The sequence below is a fragment of the Chelmon rostratus genome, chromosome 21 (genome assembly GCF_017976325.1).
Source record: "Chelmon rostratus isolate fCheRos1 chromosome 21, fCheRos1.pri, whole genome shotgun sequence".
Classification (NCBI taxonomy): domain Eukaryota; kingdom Metazoa; phylum Chordata; class Actinopteri; order Chaetodontiformes; family Chaetodontidae; genus Chelmon; species Chelmon rostratus.
This window is the reverse complement of record NC_055678.1, coordinates 12537040-12556239: the sequence shown is the minus strand read 5'-3', so window position 1 is coordinate 12556239 and position 19200 is coordinate 12537040. Positions and strand designations below refer to the sequence as shown.

General features: G+C 41.5%; 4 protein-coding genes across 6 annotated transcripts; 3 read left to right on the top strand and 1 right to left on the bottom strand.

Annotated features, from left to right (window-relative positions):
• The first annotated feature begins 102 nt into the window (after positions 1–102).
• On the top strand, positions 103–2312 carry zgc:56095 (uncharacterized protein LOC406286 homolog). Of its 3 annotated transcripts, none has more exons than XM_041962044.1 (5): positions 103–201; positions 908–1011; positions 1181–1327; positions 1420–1545; positions 1736–2312. In XM_041962044.1, exons 2-5 carry the CDS (start codon positions 910–912, stop codon positions 1883–1885), a joined length of 525 nt encoding a protein of 174 aa, XP_041817978.1. In that variant the 5' UTR covers positions 103–201; positions 908–909; the 3' UTR covers positions 1886–2312. The 3 variants fall into 3 exon arrangements, with proteins under 3 accessions (XP_041817978.1, XP_041817977.1, XP_041817979.1); XM_041962043.1 differs by having other exon boundaries at positions 141–221; XM_041962045.1 differs by lacking the exon at positions 103–201 and adding an exon at positions 622–762.
• Positions 2313–3639: 1327 nt separating this feature from the next.
• On the top strand, positions 3640–8420 carry syt5b (synaptotagmin Vb). The gene is made up of 9 exons (XM_041962873.1): positions 3640–3680; positions 4653–4856; positions 5890–6065; positions 6156–6254; positions 6422–6589; positions 6946–7113; positions 7273–7390; positions 7514–7647; positions 7748–8420. Exons 2-9 carry the CDS (start codon positions 4658–4660, stop codon positions 7955–7957), a joined length of 1272 nt encoding a protein of 423 aa, XP_041818807.1. The 5' UTR covers positions 3640–3680; positions 4653–4657; the 3' UTR covers positions 7958–8420.
• A 775-nt stretch (positions 8421–9195) lies between these two features.
• Positions 9196–13096, top strand: LOC121624480 (dynein assembly factor 3, axonemal-like). The gene is made up of 11 exons (XM_041962148.1): positions 9196–9307; positions 10102–10208; positions 10299–10392; positions 10497–10651; positions 10863–11042; positions 11178–11300; positions 11389–11511; positions 11619–11763; positions 12080–12194; positions 12375–12449; positions 12653–13096. Exons 1-11 carry the CDS (start codon positions 9226–9228, stop codon positions 12792–12794), a joined length of 1341 nt encoding a protein of 446 aa, XP_041818082.1. The 5' UTR covers positions 9196–9225; the 3' UTR covers positions 12795–13096.
• LOC121624479 (troponin T, slow skeletal muscle-like) lies at positions 13050–18328 on the bottom strand. Its single transcript, XM_041962147.1, has 13 exons — positions 18299–18328; positions 16077–16106; positions 15950–15963; positions 15833–15859; positions 15404–15422; positions 15225–15285; positions 15006–15122; positions 14504–14581; positions 14254–14367; positions 14030–14139; positions 13728–13818; positions 13605–13645; positions 13050–13266 (listed from the first exon to the last, which is right to left on the bottom strand). The coding sequence occupies exons 2-13, from the start codon at positions 16097–16099 to the stop codon at positions 13221–13223; spliced, it is 741 nt and encodes a 246-aa protein (XP_041818081.1). The 5' UTR covers positions 16100–16106; positions 18299–18328; the 3' UTR covers positions 13050–13220.
• Between the last annotated feature and the right edge of the window lie 872 nt (positions 18329–19200).

Sequence of the window (19200 nt, the reverse complement as noted above, 5' to 3'; positions counted from 1 at the left end):
GTTTAGGTTGGGTTGAACATTCACATTGTCTGAAATATGTCATGCGTCCCCAACAAAGGGTGGCAGTAGAGATGCACAGAGAATATTAACACACAGGCGTGCTAACTAGCTAACGTTAGCTGGGGGAGGATCGCTGTTACGTGGTGTGTAAACAAGAAGATAAGGCCAGCTAGGGTACTGGCAGTTACCTCTACAGACCAAGTGAGTGACAAAAACTGAAGGTAACACTGACCTGTAATAGACTAACTAACGTTAAACCTTAGCCACAGTCTGGCTCAACTAACTTGAGCATTATCTGATGTTAATTTACTCAATGTTTGGTAGATGCTAAAACGTCAGCATGCAACTTCGGCTAGCTTAACTTGTTAAGCTAGTGTTAATGGCTAATTCTTGTTTTAAGTGCTTTCAGCAAACGAGTTGAAGTATGACCTTTTGAGGGAAGGTTAATGTTGTGTGTAACTTGAACCAACCTTTTTTTAACAGACATTAAAATAACAGAACCCCGGTTGACGATGACAGCTTACAAAACATGCTAACGTTACTGTAGTGTAGTGTCACCTGGGTAAACACGTTACAACCCACTGCAACTCCGTTCACCTCATAACGCATGACGACAGTCTGACTAATGTTTTACCGAAGCTGTTAAACACCGGCTACATAAAAGCTGGCCAGCACAAAAGTGCAGAACTTTGGGAAGTTTACTTAAGAGGACGAGTGAACACAAGCGTTTGTTAGCTACGTTAGCTAGCTGAGAGAGCAAAGGTAACAACATGTCTTTTTCGCCTGGGCTGATTTTTGCTACAAACCGGGAGCCTTACCTGTCTGAAGTTAAGTTATGGTTTTATCTGAACTGGGGGGAATTCCACTAATTGTATTTTTCTGTTTTGTTTTGTTTTGTTTTTTTCAGAAATGCAGTCTGTGGTAAAACAAAACTTCCACGCGGAGACCGAAGGAGACGTCAATAAACTCATCAACCTGAAGCTCAATGCATCTTACACCTACCTTGCTCTGGTACGATATCTGTAATGATAACTTAATTCACAGCAGTATAGTCCATGTACGACTCGTAGTATTTGTTATGCAAGCTATTTAAATCCAGTTTTTGCCCCCCCTTGCAAGGAATCCTCTTTTTTTCCCCCCACGTCTGCACTGTAATACAATGTTTCTCTCATCTTTCTAGGGGATGTATTTTGACAGGGATGACGTTGCCTTGCCAAAATTCTCCAGTTTTTTCCTGGAGCGCTCAATGAAAGAGAGGGAACAGGCTGAGAAACTGCTCGAATATCAGAACATGAGAGGAGGACGAATTTTGCTTCAGACAATTGCCGTAAGTCCACGGTGTCCAGGTTTCCAGTCATTATTGTTACGACTTGTACATATCTTGGTACATACGTTTATCCCAGTAATTTTCTGTTCTAGAAACCAAGCAGAGAGGATTGGAGAGGTGGTCTGGATGCAATGTCCTTTTCCCTGGATTATCAGAAGTCCCTGAACACATGTATCCTTGAGGTGCACCGCAGAGCTGGCATCCACACAGACCCTCATGTAAGTATGGCACTGTTAGATGTAACTGCCACTTTAAAAACGCTATACTGTCACACTAAATATACTTTTTTTTGTGCGAGTTGTATAAGGAACCACAGTCTAATTAACTGCGTCCTGATTTATTACCTATTTAACCACCTTTTCTACGACTGTTTCACATCTTGCTCACTATGTCTTACATCTTTTGTAGCTGTGCGACTTCCTCGAGCAGCACTTTCTGATCGACAGCCATGACACCATCAAGAAGCTGGGCGATTACGTTGGCAGTCTGACCCGCATCACTGCGTCTGAGACACACGGCCCTATGGGAGAATACCTCTTTGATAAACATACTCTGTAAAGGTCACAGCAGTACAGCGATACAAGCTCCACATTTCAAAAGATACGTGGAGTCAAGAGGGCAACAGTCCCTCACGCTGTGCATACCTTTCCGTTAAGAAAATTGCAAAATATTGTCACAAACTTCATTCCTGTACCAATGGTAAAGAGAAGTTCTAAGCAAAATAACAGAAAATACCTCAATTTTTCTTGAAAACCACAGTGGAAAAATAGTCTCACGAATATGGTGCTAAAAACTACCAATTTCCTAAGCTGTTAAAACAAGTCACTTTTTCATTTCAGTTGTATCATGTCATGCATTCCAGTGTGTCAGAGGTTTTAACCCTCACAAATATTTTAATACATACTATTTTGAGTCAAACGAAATTATTTAAACAGTTTAAGATTTGGAATATCATGAAATGCTGAATAAAGTCAGATTATGGTGACATTTTTGTCTTTTGGTTTTTTTTTTTTGTACAGCCACTTTAACTGAATGTACAGTTCAGTTACAGTCATGTGATCTGCCAGTCTAAACACACTTTCTGTGCTTTTCCTAACGTCATGTCTGCACCTATAGAACACTGTAAAGATATCAGTGGGACTTTGCTTACTCACTGTTGGTTGGCAGCTTAATGTTTGACATTAGGCAACCAAACAGCTTGTGGTTAAAAATGGTCATGTTGCTTCTTAGTAAATTATATGTTCCAGCAAAGATAAGATTCGGTTGCAGAAGTACAGTGTATCGACTGGGTGCTTCACAGCAAGGCTGTCATTTTAATCAAATCATTTCTTTGACCAAGAGAACATTTTATGCTACGTTACAAAACATCAGAAGGGTAGAATCAAAGTAAAGTGAAGTATTGTGCATACTTCAAAGTTAGAGTGTCCTCAGTGGGGGAAAAAGAGGTCCTGTTAATTACCTGACCTCGCAGATTACAAAACACTGCCCTACGCACAACAGGGGAAATAAAATGCAACCAAGTATACTAGTCCTCTAATAAATGCTATAAAACTTGCAATACTCATTTTTTGCTTGTGTTAGCATTTTGTTGTTTGTTTTTTTTCAATGTTATTTCCCTCTGCAGTGAGTCAGTTAACTATTCAAGGGGGCTGTTGAATGTTGGATTGGAGCCACTGAGATCTCCAGATGTAGCAGTGCAAACACATGGCAGCATGCCTAAGGATTACAGTTCACAGTGCTCTAAATACGGATATATGTTTTGTACAGTAAAATGGTAAGCCAAGGGATGGCAGGATGGAAAATCCACTCTCAGTGAAAGTTGTTGGTAGATTGACGATTGACTGCGAGGACAGCTATGCTGAAGGGATTAGTGGAGGGCCGGATGCACTACAATCTCCTCAGTCTAATGGATAAACACAACCACCACTGCCATGTCTCATCGGTCTAATGAACAGTCACTTTTCCTACTCAAGGAGATGCCTTAAATTGTTAAACACGATTGAAACTGTGAGTAGTTATATACTGTAAGAAAAGGTAACTGTTGCTTTTTATGGATCTTCAGTCAGAGAGACATGAAGCAACAGATGTGTTTTCAGCATTCTAATATCGGGAGGAGGGGTAGGGGGGATTAAATCACAACACTGCTCTAGTGATTTGCCAGTGCTTTAGCTTTGATGGAAAGGGTTGCAGGGAGCCTGCCAGTCAGAGTCAGTAGCATACAGAAGGAACAATGGGCTTGCAATTGTGAGGGCTCCAACAGGCCAAAGGGGACGCTACAAGAAATACACTTAGAACTGAAAGTTGCTCCAAAAGCTCTTTTGATATTGAGGACATTAAAGGAACACATCAACAGGTAAGATAAATATCAGATTTTAAACATTTCTGTTATGATTAAGTGCAAGAGCACTGCAATGCAAAAAAAAATTTAAAAAAATCAACAGGTGAGAAAAAAGTAGGATTTTTAAAATTGTGTTTTTTTAAGGATAAAATCACATCTGGTTTTGAACATAGCCAGTCAAAGAACTAGTTAATCGCTTGAAAGGTTCTTTGGGTGTAAATTATTTGTCAACAATTTCCTATGAGGGAACCAAATCATCAACCCTTTTAAACGGCTGATGAGAGTATCTACAAATGTGAATAGATGCCAATAATGTTTAAATTTCATTCAGCATCCTCTATTAAAAAGAACCTGCAACTAGACAAATATGTCAATTGCAAATGAGAAATGTCTGTGACTTCAACAAAAATGTTACTTTTCATGTACATAATTGTCTAAAAATGACATTTTTTTTCTGATTTTGAAGTAGTAGTATGGGGAAACATATTCATGAAAACCACAAAAGGTCAGGGTTTCCTCTCAATCTTGGCCATAGTCCGTTTGACTTCCTTCGAAATATCTTAATAAAAAGCAGTCATCACTCCAGTAAACTCTCCAAGGAAGAAAAATTGAGGGAGGAGACCAAGTCCGAATTTATTTAAGCTTTGAGGATCGGGGATTTTGGATTAATATTGTAGTGCCAGAGTTTAATCCATTTACGTGCAGAGACAGTGACGAGAGAAAAATGGGGATGGGACAAACAGAGTGAAAGCGTGGGTTATGGGGCAGGGGAGATGACAGAAAATGAGAGTAACAGAGGGATTAGGGTCAGCCATGTTGAGCATCTGGCTAAGAGATGTCCTACGCTCTTGAATTGTACTGCATCGCATGGACATAGGGATTACACAGCATACATACGAAGTTGTGTTATCTGTCACTGTAAGGGCCAGCAGAGAACATAACAAACCAACACATGACCAACTGCATTGATTTTGCTGGTTTTTACAGCTGACATGAGGGTGGGCAGTGCGGGGGTCCGGGCCCGGAGGGCTGCGGAGCCATCCGAACCAGAGCCAGAGGAAGCAACAGAGCCAGTTCATCATGAGCACTCCCATACAGAACACCATGAGCACTCCCATTCAGAACATCACCCCGGCCACGACTACAACCACATGAAGGAGAAGTTCATGAATGAACTTGGTCATCTGCCAAGTAAGTCACTTCTAGAATTTGCAGGAAAATTCATACTTTGAATAACTTCTTGGAATAAACTATGTCTTTGGTTATTATTTGAAAGAGGAACGGAAGGATGACGGCAAACTGGCTAGCAGACTCTATTGTTTATTATTGTGCGCTACTTCACAAGACCATCAAACTCTGTCTTTTGTTATTGTTTTGATTTAGAGACCCCTCATGGTAGACATTACATTAACATACTTTAATGGAATATGAGCTTGTTTTGTTGGTCATCATACAAACTATTTTCAATATTTCTGTCCATGACAACTGAAGTGGAAAAAGTGCATGAGAATTGTTTTCAGTTAATAACTACTGCTGAGGTGCTTTGAGTAAGGCACTTAATGATGAACTACACTGCTGGGACTGTTTGTTGTACAGGGCCACTCCCGGCTGGGAGTGTGTTATTATCAGATTGTGGTGAAGGGTGTTGCTACCAACCACATGCATGTTCAGCAAACCATCCCTAGATAACAAGTGTTAAAAAACTTTTAACATCAAGGTAGATATGCTCAAGAGAACCCTCCAATCTTCTGTTGTAAGAAGCAAGACATTTTATTTCAATAGTATCATATTTTATTTCAGTGATGTGATGTATTACACCCTTGGCTGTTAACATGCTTTGGAAAAGCAGTTTTTGTTCAACTGTTGGACCTGATTTAGATTATAGGAGTAAACTGACCTATGAAAGTGGATTTTTTTCTTTTGTATAATCTCAAGATGTGGAAGATTTAAATCCTCTTGAATCTCCAGATGTGTAAAACCAACAAGCTGTCACAAAGCCTTTGTGTTTAAAAGTTAAGATGTCTTCCTATAGATCACATTCAAGCCCGTTTTTTTGTTTTGTTTGGGTTTTTCTTGTTTTTCTTTATTGTCAGGATTTGTCCACATCATGCTAATACTGTGAATGTGAAGGACATCAGGGGATCAGACATCCACTCCTTTCAACAGTAAAAAGCACACTGCCACACAGTGAATACTGATGAGTGAATTCACCTCTATTTTGCAGTTCCAATGTGGGCAGTAGGAGCCATTGTTGTGGTGGTCCTGGTCTTGGTGGCATGCTTCATCTTCTGTGTTTTCAAGAAATGCTTCGGAAAAAAGAAAAAGCCGAAGAAAGTGAGGGAGAGGAAGACAGGCCGTCGCAGAAAGGAAAAGGAAGGTGAAGGAGAGACTGGAGAGAAGGTATGTGATTTCCTGTAACCTGTTATTGAATAATCTTACCTTCTTATCCTCATGATGAATATTCAGTGCACTGATGTTTTTATCTCTCAGGAGGGGGAGGTGAAGAAGGAAGGGGAGGAAGAGGAGAAAGAACAGGAAAAGTTGGGTAAGCTGGAGTTCTCGTTGGACTACAACTTCACAGATTCCCAGGTAGGTCCTGTGTGAAAACAAAATCATTATCATCAAAGACATATTAATCATTAGACTATAGGGAACAAAAAATACCTATCAGAAAGAAATCTATACACTCTTTTTATGACCACTCAGACTTTTTCCTTTTACTGCTCATTCTGACAATTGTTCTCTTTCCTCTCAAGCTTATAGTGGGCATCCTCCAGGCTCAAGATCTAGCTGCTATGGACATGGGGGGAACCTCCGACCCCTACGTCAAAGTCTTTTTGTTGCCAGACAAAAAGAAGAAGTATGAGACCAAAGTTCAGCGCAAGAATTTATGCCCAGTGTTCAACGAGACTTTCATCTTCAAGGTACCACGTTCCTGACATTGTGCTTTTGTCAACTTGACGTTGTGTTTTGTTTGTTCTTTTTGTTGTCTTTATGTCTCTGTCGCAGCGTGTGTTGGTGTTCCAGGTTGTTGGTGACATATCACTTTTTACCCTGAGACAGAAGTGTGGCCTATGTCTCGTCTTCCCCTCGTCTTTAGTCTTTCATTCCTTGAATGGCGTCTGTCAAGGTATCCCTCCCCAAAAAATGCTGTATGTTTTTGATTGTCTCCTCTCCTCTATTATTATCTGGATTTGTAAATTTTACTACATGCACTGCAAAACAAAATTGTCTACCTTCACCCATTCCATACCAACATTGTACCAACCTCTCTTTCTAGATCCCATATGCAGAGTTGGGCGGCAAGACTTTGGTGCTCCAGGTTTTTGACTTTGATCGTTTCTCCAAGCATGATATGATTGGTGAGATAAAGATTCCAATGAACAGTGTTGATTTGGGCCAGCCAATGCAACAATGGAGAGACTTGGAGAGTGGTGAGAAGGAGGAGGTATGATATATTGTGTTTTCCTTCAACCTTTTGTTAGTTAATGTTGGAAGACAAATATTTTGATAGAAATCATGATAATCAGCAGCTTAATAAAATATGTCTTCAATTTTGTCTCAAGTTGATGGGACATGACTTTAATCCATAATATTTTACTTTCAGCAAGAAAAGCTGGGTGATATTTGCATTTCTTTACGGTATGTGCCCACTGCTGGAAAACTGACAGTGAACATCATGGAGGCAAAGAATCTGAAGAAAATGGATGTTGGTGGCTTATCAGGTAATTTAACTTCTTTCCATTTATTATAATGTTAGATGTTTTCTTCATTGCTTGTTAGAGTGAGCTACTTCAGCAAGCTTGAGAAAAACACAACCATATGACCCTCCTTTCCTCTTCTGTAAGATCCGTATGTGAAGATTGTTTTGCAACAAAATGGGAAACGGATCAAGAAGAAAAAGACAACAGTTAAGAAAAACACCCTCAATCCTTACTTTAATGAGAGTTTCAGCTTTGATGTCCCCTTTGAGCAGATACAGGTAAGATGCGTCTTCTGATCAGTTATCAATTTGAAATGTAACACACACTAAGTGTTGATGTGGGGAATGACTTGATAACACAGCATTCTTTCTCTTTCAGAAAGTGCAGGTCGTCATCACAGTGTTTGATTATGATAAACTTGGAAGCAATGACCCCATTGGAAAGACCTTCATGGGTTATGGAGCTACAGGAGTTGGCCTGCGCCACTGGTCAGATATGCTTGCCAATCCCAGACGTCCAGTAGCCCAGTGGCACACTCTCCTGCCAGAAGAAGAAGTTGATGCGGCAGTCAAAGCGAAACCTCGTTAGAGTTGCACCTTGTTTGTGTATAACATACTGTTGGTAATGTTACTTCTTCTTATTCCTGATGTTTTGTCAGTCTGGATGTTCTTTATTCCATTTTGTTTCTAAGATACTTCTATGTGTGTATGTGTGAACGTGTGTGTGTGAGAGATGTACAGACAACTTTTAATATTTGGTTGTTATTAAAACCTCGGCTTCCACGACTTTCCCTACACTGTAAACCAATATGACTCTGTATTTCTATACTTGTAAAACATGTATCTGTAAATGTGCATCTTTTGTGTATGCTCATGCATGGGCCTGGTAAAATGTGGACGCATAAAGAGAAAATTTCAGAATTGCTGTATTCTGAAATGTTAGTTGACTGAACACATCATAGAAATTCCACATTTCATGGTATGTACACTGGACCTTTTTTTGCTCATTTTGCAGTGCTGTGGTGCAACGGAGTCCTGAAAAATGCCTGTTGTAATGCTCTGGATCTTTTCAAATGCAAATAAAATCACAATGGACAGTTTCGCATTAATGCTTCTCTTACTGCCTCACCTTTAATTACTTTAAAATCAATGGGTTATTTCAGTTAGTATTAGTTCATGTCCGTACTGTTTAACTGTACTCACAAATAAATCGTATACGTATACTATCATACTATTTGTTCCTAGGATGGCGAAGGCATGGTCCGCCCTACTCTGTCTATGATTGGATAACTCTGATATTTCGGCGATATATCATTCGCCATTCCTTAAGCTAACCAACCCAACCAAAGAAGGCAACGAGCAGTAGCCAATCAGAGGAAGACTAGGGCGGGTATTACCTTCGCCATCATACAGAAAAATAGCTCCCGGTAGATGGCGTCCGTCTTCCCCATTTAGAAACTGTTGCTAAGCAACAGAAGCCAAACTTTCTGTTCATACGGTTAGCTGCAAACTTTACTCAGTTGTCATTATATATTCTTTGAGGTGAGTTTTCCCATCGCTTTTGTTTCAATTTAAAGTATGTGGTCGGATCTTATGACAGGTTTTTATCACCGTATTGACTATAGGGAGGGTTTTGTGCCCTGCATAACTGCTTAATTGAGAACGCTAACTTAAAATCGACAACGAACCGTTAGCTAGGGTTAGTTGAGGTTTGTGCTAAGCGAAGCTATCTGACGTAAACACTGGACCAAGTGACACTCTAGTAAGACATTAAAATTATTCCTACTGACTGAGCCATGATAAAACCACTTACAGTCAGGTCTGCGGCTGTTTGACTTTCTTTCGTGCCCTTACAGGATGAGTGCTGGACGGCTATCCGAGGGCGCGGGCTGCATCACATGGTGGGGTTTCAATCCTGCGCGCGACCTGCTCAGTATGGGTGAGAGCCTCAGATGCACGAGGAAACATGGTCCTACACACGTGCGTCAGAGCAGTGATGGTTTCATACAGTGTTGGAAAGCAATTAAGAACATTTTACTTATGTACTCACTGTCCTCTACTTTAGTATTTCCATTTAATACTTCCTTGTTTGTTCTTCCTTCCATGTTTCTACTTCACCAAAGAAATATTATGCGTTTTATTCCACCACATTCATTTGACATCAATTGTTACTGAACACTGAAACAAACTGTATACAGTATATTAGTTATTAAAATTAATTTAACATATTTGTTTAACCAAACTATGGCCTCAGCTATAACTTCTTACTTAAAACCACAGCAGTGACAGTGCCTAATATGTCCTATCGGTATCTGCTGCAGGTTTATTGCACTGAATAATAAAGTGCTTGTATTACTGCACCTTTATATAGTTCTGACAGTGCCTGCAGTGCCTCAATACCTGTAAACATTTTGTCCAAACAAAACAATGCATATTTTATATTTAAGAATAGAGGCCAAACTCTTCCAGTGATCATTGATAATTAAACAGAAACAGGTGTTGAAGAACACTACATAGTAAAGTTAAAAGTTAGCAAAATTACAAATTAAATATCACTTAAATATCTCACAAGAAGACAAGACTACAAATCTGACCATACATTCAGTGCCAACTGTTGATACTCAGTGCAACAGGCATATTTCAGTTGCCGCTGACAGACTATTGAGGTTTGGTACCCAGCTTTGGAAGTATAGCGTGTTGGAACTATTGTGTGTTTTCCCTCCCTGTGCCAAGGCCCTGTGAGACTTGAAGGGGAGATCAACATTTTGCTGCTTGGCAGTGGAGATCCACGACATATTTTGAAGACCATTGCTGGTTTGCAGAACGGAGAAAGCCTTCATGTGAGCCTCAGTATCCTAAACCATTGCGTGATACCGGAGAACAAACTGATATATTTTACTGTGAGCACACTTCTCTCTGCTTTACTGCAGGTGTGGGTGATAGAAAACAGCATGGAGGAGGTGGCTAGACAGCTGCTGCTCCTCTACCTTGCACTGATGCCGCAGGAATGCATGGGAAACAATGGTGGGTGGGATTTTGTGAAATTATTCACTTTGTAACTGCCCATTAAAAATATTAATGAAGCTTAACACTTAGGTAAATTCGTTGTTGTTGTTGTTTGTTTCCAGAGAAGACAGAGGTTTTCCTGGAGGTGTTTGGGAACAGTGAGATCCGCAGTCAGACTGAAGAGACGCTGAGACACGCAGCATCACAGCTTTCTCTGTCTGTCACTGAAACGCTGGAGACAGCCACACACCCCTGTCTGAACACAACTCTTCTCAAGGTTCGATCATTTGTTAAATAGGCCTATTGTCTGTGTTTCTTTAAGACCTTGTGTTCCAGCTGTGCCTGAAATCAGACACTGAGGCCTGCTCAGTCAAAAAGATGTGAAATTAGATTTAGTATACAGTACATAGAGGACAAAACTAAGTGTAAGTGCTCCATAGATTCAATGAAAGTCTGCTAATTTAATATTCTCCATGACATTTCTACAGTTCAAGGAGCGAGATGAGCTGGCCAGGATATTCAAGTTGTGGAACCAGCCTCAGTCTTCATCATCTATCACAATGTCCAAAGCCTGGGATTATCGGGTCAGGCAGCACCTTGGAACACGCTACGACTCCAAGAGGGGCTGTTTTGACTGGGACCTTACAATGAAATTGCACGAAAAAGGGGTATCTGAGTATTTGGTATACTTACCTTTGTTTGTCGATTAAAAATGTGCTTCCCAAATTTGGCAATTTTTTTTGGAAGAACAGATATTTTGATGATTATATGTTGCACTGAAGGATGGACGCTTTCTCTTGCAGTGTGGTGTCATTAGCAAACAACAGTACATGCAATGGAGGGAGCGGGGTTTGGCATTTGAAATGAGGGAAGGCGTCTACCAAATAACCAATGCAAGTTTGCTCTCTTCACGGGTGTTCAGGCAGGTAAGTGTTGGTCTGTTTTCCGACAAAACCTTTCTACACCGTGCAGCAATAAGACAATATAACAACGTATCTGTGTGTGTGTGGACAGAAAGGGGACAAAGTAGCTGTCAGGGGCTATTGGGGAGACATTGTTTCCAGTCCTTACCTCGCCTTTGGCATTGAAACTGATGACAAGAGCCTTCTGAAGACACAGAATGGGCAACACATCAAGGTAAAACATACAGTAGCAACTTCCTTTTATCGTGCAGTAGCAGTAAGTTGTGCATGTGCTGAGGAACAACAATTTTTAATCGTCCCGCCCTCTCCCCACATCCACAGACAGCCCAGGATATCTCCTTTGCAAATGTACAGGCATTGTTCCAGTCCCTGTCCAGCAGACGGGGCTGCCCCACTACTTCTCAGTCAGACACAGGAGCAGAGGAGCCATCTCCAAAGACTGACCGAAAATCTCTCACCATCAATGGTAAATGGCCGTTAACACTAGCAGGCCTGTGGCTTCAGATGATTGTCAGTGTCAGTGCAGGTGAGAACAGGAAGGTCAGCAGCAGCTCACTCGACCTGCAGTGAAGACGGTTCAGGCAGAGGTGAAAGATCGAATCTGATTATGTTGCCTGAGTGTGTTTTAATGTGCATCTGTCAATACATCAAGGAAACGTAAATGGGAAGCTGGTCTTTAAGCATTTCAGTGTATGGTAGGTTACCTCCCCTCCCTCTGAAGCCTGTCTGGATGTTCAGCACACGGTAATTTAAGCACACTTCATATTCTAAATCCTCTTCAGACCTGATGCATCTGAATAGGATCTCTGTGACCTTCCTGCCTGTGGATTCACTTTATAAACTGCCAGAAAGACAGAAATACTCCCACTTCTTCAACATCATCTACTTCTCAGCCAGGTGAGACCACAACAAAGATCATATTACTGAGTAAATAATTCACACTTCCTTAAATATAAAGACGGTAACTTCACCTAAAACAGGACAGCATCCAGTCACCTCGACCGCAGACTCCTGCTATGACCACTGACCATGTTTCATTTCTGTGCTTTTGTTTCCCTCTCTGTCAATGCTGTAAAGCTGCGTGCACCAGTTGGGCCCGATGATGAGACAGATTGCAGCACCAGACGCTGTGCTCATCGTGGAGTTGGCCAAGTGAGGGTTTTTATAGTAACAGGGCTTGTTTCCATGGTGACAGTACAGTCACCAAGAGTACAGTGACTATGTAATTCACAAATGCAGAGTATTTGCTTTTGTGTGTCTGATGTTTCATATTTGCTACACATCCCATAGTTTGACTGTTAAAAAAACTGTAAGTGTGTTTCAGTTGCATTTGTGTCTCGCTGTGGATATTTCAGGTACATTTTGGACCTCAACAAAGAGCAAGAAGCCGGCTTTGCAAAGAAAGTGGTGAGCATCGCTCTCAAGGCTGAATTTGAGCCGTGTTGTGAGGGGAGGAGCGATGACATCCACGCCGTGTTCGCACCACAGAAGAAGTAAAGTGTGGTTTACTCTGCATCAGCTTTACCTTCACAATATGCAACAGACTGACAGTCACAGTGATGCTGCTTCACAGCTCAGGCATTTTAAGAGATCTTATGCATTTCCTTCATAAGGAAATTTACCAGCCAATGAGAAGTAAATATGCATGGCCTCAGATTGTAGTCTATGTTTGTCTGTAGCAGCTGTGAATTTTCACGAATAGTAATCACATTTCATCTCCAATGTGAATGACACAGAGAGAAAATGTCAATTTTATGCATACGCTTTAATAATTACAGATGCAAGTGGATGTATTTCAATAAACGCCACACAAAAATATCTTGTCTCTCTCTTAGCTTGAGTCATGAACACTGCAAAACTGCTGCGACCTTGTCCTGAAACTAGTGAACCGTCCTGTTGCTTCTTTGTGATTTCTGTGTGAGTTCACTTCCAGCGGCCGCCAACCTTGCCCTTGCCGTGGCCCTTTTTGCTGCATTGACACAAGAGAAACATAGTCAGGTCGATTATGAACAGCTGTAGTCCACACAGAAATGAGTGGCAGGTGTGGCTGTGGGGACAGAAAGAGGAAGCAGTTATTCTTCTTTTTCTGCCCCGTCACTCTATGTTGATATCTTACATATCCGCATCCTGTTGTGGTAAACGAGTCAGAGCTGCGACTTTTTCATTTCCTGCGTACATATGTGTGACTGTCGCCATGTGGTGTGTTTGCATAGTCAATGCAAAGCAGCTCTTTGCAATGCTCTGCTTTTTCTTTCTTGGGGCGTGGGAGTTGTGTAATGGCAGTTTGAGACGAGCCGATTGACTCACAATTTCTGAGCATGTTGGATTCTGTTCAGGAGGACATTGATCTGAAAAAAAAAAACATACTAACATCACAAATTAGCCATATTTGAAATACGTTTTTGTATCTTCTAGCTTCGAATGGCTCACCTCATACTTCTGCCTCCTCATCTTCTCAGTCAGGTCAAACTTCTCTGACTCCAGCTGGTAGATGCACTCCCACATCTCCTTGGCTCTCTCTCTAAAGCACAACAGCATTAACAACTTGAGATAACTTTATAAATCGTAATTAAAGATCACTAGCTGCTTTGCAGCCGCTTTATGTCTTACCGGCTGACATTCCTAAAACACATGTAATGAACGCTTATTTAACATGCACCCAAATCTGATGACAACCAAAAAAAAACAAAAATACCCAAAATGCATCAGTCTTTAGTGGACCCTAATCTGACCTGAGGCCGTCCTCTCTCAGGTTTTCAATGGCCAGCGGCTTGCGTCTCTCTGCCAGGGTCTTCTTTTTGATTTCCCTGGCGGTTTGCCTTTTGCCTCGCCTCTGCTCTACCTGCGGCAAACAAATGCAACTCACTCTCTCGCAGGATCAGAAACATGAACTCTCAGTGGACACGAGAGATTCAGCTTTGCGCTCCCCTAGACTTTGTGGATGTGTTATTCTGACCTTGGCCAGGAACCCTCCGAAGTGGGCCCCCATGTTGGAGAGCACTTTCTTCTTCTTGGCCTCATCATCTGCCCTCTTCTTGGCCTCTTCATCCTCTTTCCTCTGTCTCTCCTCCTGAGGAAGTCATCTTCAGCTGATTACTGCAGTTCACTTAAATTGCTCTTATACAATGTGCAGGGTCTGATCTGAGCAGATCGTTGACATGCACAGAAGAATCAACATACATTTAACAATGCTGAGCATTAATTACCGCGATACGTGTCTGTCTGTCGCGCTCTTTCTCAGCCCTCACACGCTGCTGCTCAGCTCTCTCTGCCCGGCGGCTCTCCTGCAACAGAAAAACCAAGCCAGCTGGACTTTTGCACTTGGCTCTCTAACAACCCGATCACCAGAATAACTGTTGGCATTGTACATTTCTGCAAAACATGGATGTGTTAAAACTTGAATTTTGCAACTTTATGTGGCGACAGCACTGTGGTTAAGGTCTCGTTAGGTTTAGAAACAAAAAACACTGTTAGGGTGAGGAAAAGACCATGTTTTGGCTTTAAATATCTGGTTTTGTTGCCACAAACGTGGCTCAGCTACCTCCCTTTGACACCTGTTGTGGAAATGCTGATATGGCATGTATGAGACATTCAAATAATTTTTTTTTTTCTGCCAGCTAGGCCGCTCTTTAATCACTGTTATTCTGAATAGTCAGTGCATCGTCTGTCAGAACAACAAATGGGAAACCAGCACAGGAAAGGCATTACAATCCTGTCTTTGAGTCCAATCAGCTCCTCTTCCTCTTTCTTCCTCTGCTCAAAGTGGACATCAATCAGAGTCTGCAGCTCCAGAAGGTCTTTCTCCATCCTTTTCCGATGGATATCCTAACAGAAATCGGGGGATGCACAGATCGAGATTATTTAATGCTGTGATTGGTGCCGCAATCACGTAATTGTCCCATTCATGACAACCTTGAAGGAACATACGTCAAAGTCGACCCTCTCTCCCTCAGGGATTTTAGGGGCAGCGAGCTGTGTGACCAGTGGCCTGTGAAATAACATGAGGGCATATCAACATACATGTCTGGGTTTCTTTTTTTCAGAATATTTTTTGTGGTAAAATCTGACAATATTTTTTGATGTTGCGTGTTCCCACGTAGGCTTACTTGTATTTGGGCCGTTCTTCTTCAACATGACAATCAGAGCAGGAATGAGAAAGTGGATTAGTCCATTTTTTTAAAACCACAGTTAGATTTGAAAAGGCAGCAGATGAACATGTCCACTGTTATACCCGTGACTCATGTACTGCCTACAAAGGCTAAACAGCTCTTTATTCTGCTGCTGTGCCCGGTGGCAGTTTAAGGTTCAAAGTTTCTGTTTCTTTTTTCATTTAAAATTCAAAGTTCCTGTGTTTTACCATTCTGCTGGTGATGCACTTGCAAAAACTCGGCTAAGAGCTCCAAGTAAACACTGGATGGATTACAATATGTAAATAAACATTTACATTTTGAAGGTTGCTGTTATAGCTCCTATCTGAATGTGTTATGGGGAAGGAAGGTCAATAAAATCAGCACAGTTCAGCTTCACAGTCTCACCTCCCTCTCCCTGCTCCTCATCCTCCTCTGGAGAAAGAAAGAGCGAGAGAGTGATTGAGCGGAGGGAAAAAACGAATCTGCTGCTTCATTAAATGAATAACAAACTGATATCCTCACCCTCCTGATGGCCTCTAAATAAAAAAAGAATTGAAAATGCACATTAGATATGCCATACAACAGAAGCTGGTGTATTGTGACTGTAGAGAAGTTTTAAAATATGAACTAACAATTTAACTGGACTCACCCATGATCTTCAAAATCACACATGGTGGCACTGGAGAGAAAAACATCGCGGCTGTTACAAATGTGCAGCAGCGTTAGCCCAGTGCGTGAAAGGTATCATTTACAAACTGTATTCTTGTTGAAACAACAATAAACACAACATGGGTTTATCCAGCATTCTGTTGAGCTTAAACCAAGAACACTTGTGTTAAGTTAGGCCTCAGCTTCCTGAAAAAGTAATGTCTGGCACATTTCAATCAGTTTACTGGACTTTATAGCTCCTCTCTATCGGTGCCACTGAGACACAACATTTAAGATCAGTCAAGTCGCCTAATGATGACGCCTTTAAAGCACATAATCGATCGTTCAGTTTCTTTTCAGAGATGTGTTATAGGTTCAGTGCAGGTCAGTGCTTTTGTTCAAAGAGTAAGTTTAAGAGGAAGGCCATTTGTCGCTAATGATCTAGGAATAGAAGAGGCCAGAGGGAGTACAGGCCGGAGCAGTGTCCTGTTACCCAGGATAAGAGCGAGGTATCAGCTGGCCAATCCATCTTGTTTAATTTGATTTGCAGGAGAGAATGTGGGATGGAGAGATTAAGCTGGTCGGCTGGCTGCTATTAACACTCGCCAAGTCCTCTATTATCATTTGATCTGCTTGTAGTTTCACTGAACTGAAGGGACATCTAAATGTGTGTGGAGCCCCATAAATATTTTAGCACGCCTAAGCAACATTTCAGCAGTTTGTGTGCGCATTTCAGTGGGACTTGTTACAGGAGATACAGTGTTATAATCTGCCAGAGTACAAAGCCAAACCTGTCTGATGAGCTGAAAAGAAAAACAGGGATCCAGGAAGACACACCAGCAATGGACCAAATTTCAAAACACCATTTTCTATGCAAATACATGGAAGCCCTCCCAGACTGCTTGTCTTTGAGTGTATTAACATAGTAGATCAAGCACTCAGTGCCCCCATCACACCCCCACCCAAGTCTCTCAGATCCTAGTTAGTTTTTAGACAAGGTCTCAGAGCATGAGCATGCGAATCTGAATAAACATGGGCACACGGACAAAAGGCAGATGAGGGATTGGGATCGGAATTCATCGCATCGCTTCACTGTTGAATGTTTCTGGCCCAACAAACTGAGTCACAGGCGGACAGGGAGGACAAGGGCACCGAGAATAACTTGTCATGAGGGGGCAATTTCTGATTTTTAACTTAACTTAAATTTTAATTTTACTGTAATTTAATAGAAATCCCAAACTTCACTCCTTTAATACTACAGGCCCTAAAACGTCTATTAAACTGCACAAAAGTCGTGTAGCTATTTCTGTTTGGTGTAGCCATTCACTCAATATTAACATTTACAGCTTCAGTGAGTTATTGTTTGTTTGACAAAATCAGACTCTTTTCCTGCAACTTAATGAGGATATTCAGTCCTTTCAGTCAGCATTTTTAATGTTTTAAAGCACCCTTAATTAGGATTTTGGGCAAACCTAACCCTTTAATCGGTTATTTTTCCATTAATTATTTATTCTAAAAACACAATAAACAACAACAAGCTGCCCACACAACATGTAATTAACACTGACATATAAGCACCTTTAAAGTTAATATGGCAAACTCCCATCTTTGCGTCCAGCAGACACGGAGCAACATCAGCATTCATTTGGAGTCGTGTTTCTGGTCATGTGATGAATGCAAGTCCAATATTCGCTCTCCTTGTAGCTTCGTTTTGGGTCTCTACCAGCTGCTGTGGGAAATATCCGGCTCTTTAGCTGCTGAATGCTCTGCTATGTTCGCTTGCTAACACCAGTTGCTAACTTTGCTTCGATTGGTGCTAGGCGGGAAGCGTAACGTGGATTTTTAGCAGGGTTTTTTTTTTTTTTTTTTTGCAAAAAACAACTTTCCACTGTGTGAACGGTGAGAGTGAATGAAAACATTAATGTTGAGAGAGAGAAAAGCTCTGTAGTGCTGAGGGGAACTGCAGATTTGATCACTACAGTTCATCACTACAGTGACCCCTTTCACATCACACATAGTCATCGGATCCATTTGTAACATAAAAATATTGATTATACTTACTACTAGACTTATACTAGAACGTGCCCGACTAAAAAACAAAGGAAAAGCCCCAAACTGCTTTGATGGCAGGAACTGCTGCTTCTGGATGGCCACATGTTTCGAATGTCACAGCACCGTATAGGAAGGAGAAGAACGACGTAGAGGAAAAGTCAACGCACCTACCTGAACAGCTGAAGAGCAGGATGTGCACTGATGGTGAAAACAAGGGGAGTAACAACCGGAGGGGAGACAGAGCTTTATATGAGGGGTGAGGGAAGTGACTTGGACTGTAATGTGTGCGTGTGTGGGACTGTACGTGGATTATTGGCGGCTTTTGGGAGTGTTAGCTGAAGTCTGTCAGGCAGGGTAATGAGCGAAGGGTTTGATGCTGACCTCACAGCTGAAACAGGAGATGAGAAGACAGGTGGCAGCAGATGAACAGAGACAGAGGAGAGAGAATAACAAGGCAAAAACAGGACAGTTTCTGTCCTGGCACGAAGAGGCTGGGCCCAGGATGGAAAGGCTTTGGACGTCGTCCCCTGGTCTTGTGTACAAAGCTGAACCTTGGAGGGCGATTTCAATGGAGGAATCTTTAGCGCTGTCGAGGCTGTTCCTCTATTCCCACAGGCTAATAAATGATGACTGACTGTGTGGTGTTCCACAAGAAAACAGCCCCTGATCTTCATCTTTAAATGAACCACAAAATTAATTAAACATGAAGAATGATACCTACAAAAACTAATTAAAAATCCATCTATCCATTCATCTGTAGACATAGTAAGCGAAAAGAGCAGGACACAAACATTTATGTCACTCTGTTGCACTTACAGATATTGTTGTGGAACACAAATAAGCCCTTGTGAATGTCATATGCAAACAGCATTTCCATAAAGACAAATATGAAGCGTCTTAGAGAGCGACTGAAGCACAACATGCATGAAGAGGAAGAGGAACAGCCCGCAGAAGTGCACCTTATACCCAACGAGGACACATCTGTGCATGAGGTAAGAAGACAAATTAGACATTCAGGAATAGTTCCAAAATAGAGACGCTAATGTGAAATCAATGTAGGACACAGTTATTTA

Excerpts from the sequence above, each read along its gene's own strand:
- zgc:56095 (XM_041962044.1), top strand. The coding sequence starts at position 910 with ATGCAGTCTGTGGTAAAACAAAACTTCCACGCGGAGACCGAAGGAGAC. Across the intron at positions 1,012-1,180 it reads CTTACACCTACCTTGCTCTG|GGGATGTATTTTGACAGGGA; the intron begins GTACGATATCTG and ends TCATCTTTCTAG. Across the intron at positions 1,546-1,735 it reads GCATCCACACAGACCCTCAT|CTGTGCGACTTCCTCGAGCA; the intron begins GTAAGTATGGCA and ends CATCTTTTGTAG.
- LOC121624480 (XM_041962148.1), top strand. The coding sequence starts at position 9,226 with ATGAGTGCTGGACGGCTATCCGAGGGCGCGGGCTGCATCACATGGTGG. Across the intron at positions 10,209-10,298 it reads AGAACGGAGAAAGCCTTCAT|GTGTGGGTGATAGAAAACAG; the intron begins GTGAGCCTCAGT and ends GCTTTACTGCAG. Across the intron at positions 10,652-10,862 it reads TGAACACAACTCTTCTCAAG|TTCAAGGAGCGAGATGAGCT; the intron begins GTTCGATCATTT and ends ACATTTCTACAG.
- LOC121624479 (XM_041962147.1), bottom strand. The coding sequence starts at position 16,099 with ATGTGTGATTTTGAAGATCATGG. Across the intron at positions 13,819-14,029 it reads CTGAGAGAGGACGGCCTCAG|AGAGAGAGCCAAGGAGATGT; the intron begins GTCAGATTAGGG and ends GTTGTGCTTTAG. Across the intron at positions 13,267-13,604 it reads ATCCAACATGCTCAGAAATT|CAAAAAGGGCCACGGCAAGG; the intron begins GTGAGTCAATCG and ends GTGTCAATGCAG.
- syt5b (XM_041962873.1), top strand. The coding sequence starts at position 4,658 with ATGAGGGTGGGCAGTGCGGGGGTCCGGGCCCGGAGGGCTGCGGAGCCA. Across the intron at positions 7,391-7,513 it reads GGATGTTGGTGGCTTATCAG|ATCCGTATGTGAAGATTGTT; the intron begins GTAATTTAACTT and ends CTCTTCTGTAAG. Across the intron at positions 7,648-7,747 it reads TCCCCTTTGAGCAGATACAG|AAAGTGCAGGTCGTCATCAC; the intron begins GTAAGATGCGTC and ends TTTCTCTTTCAG.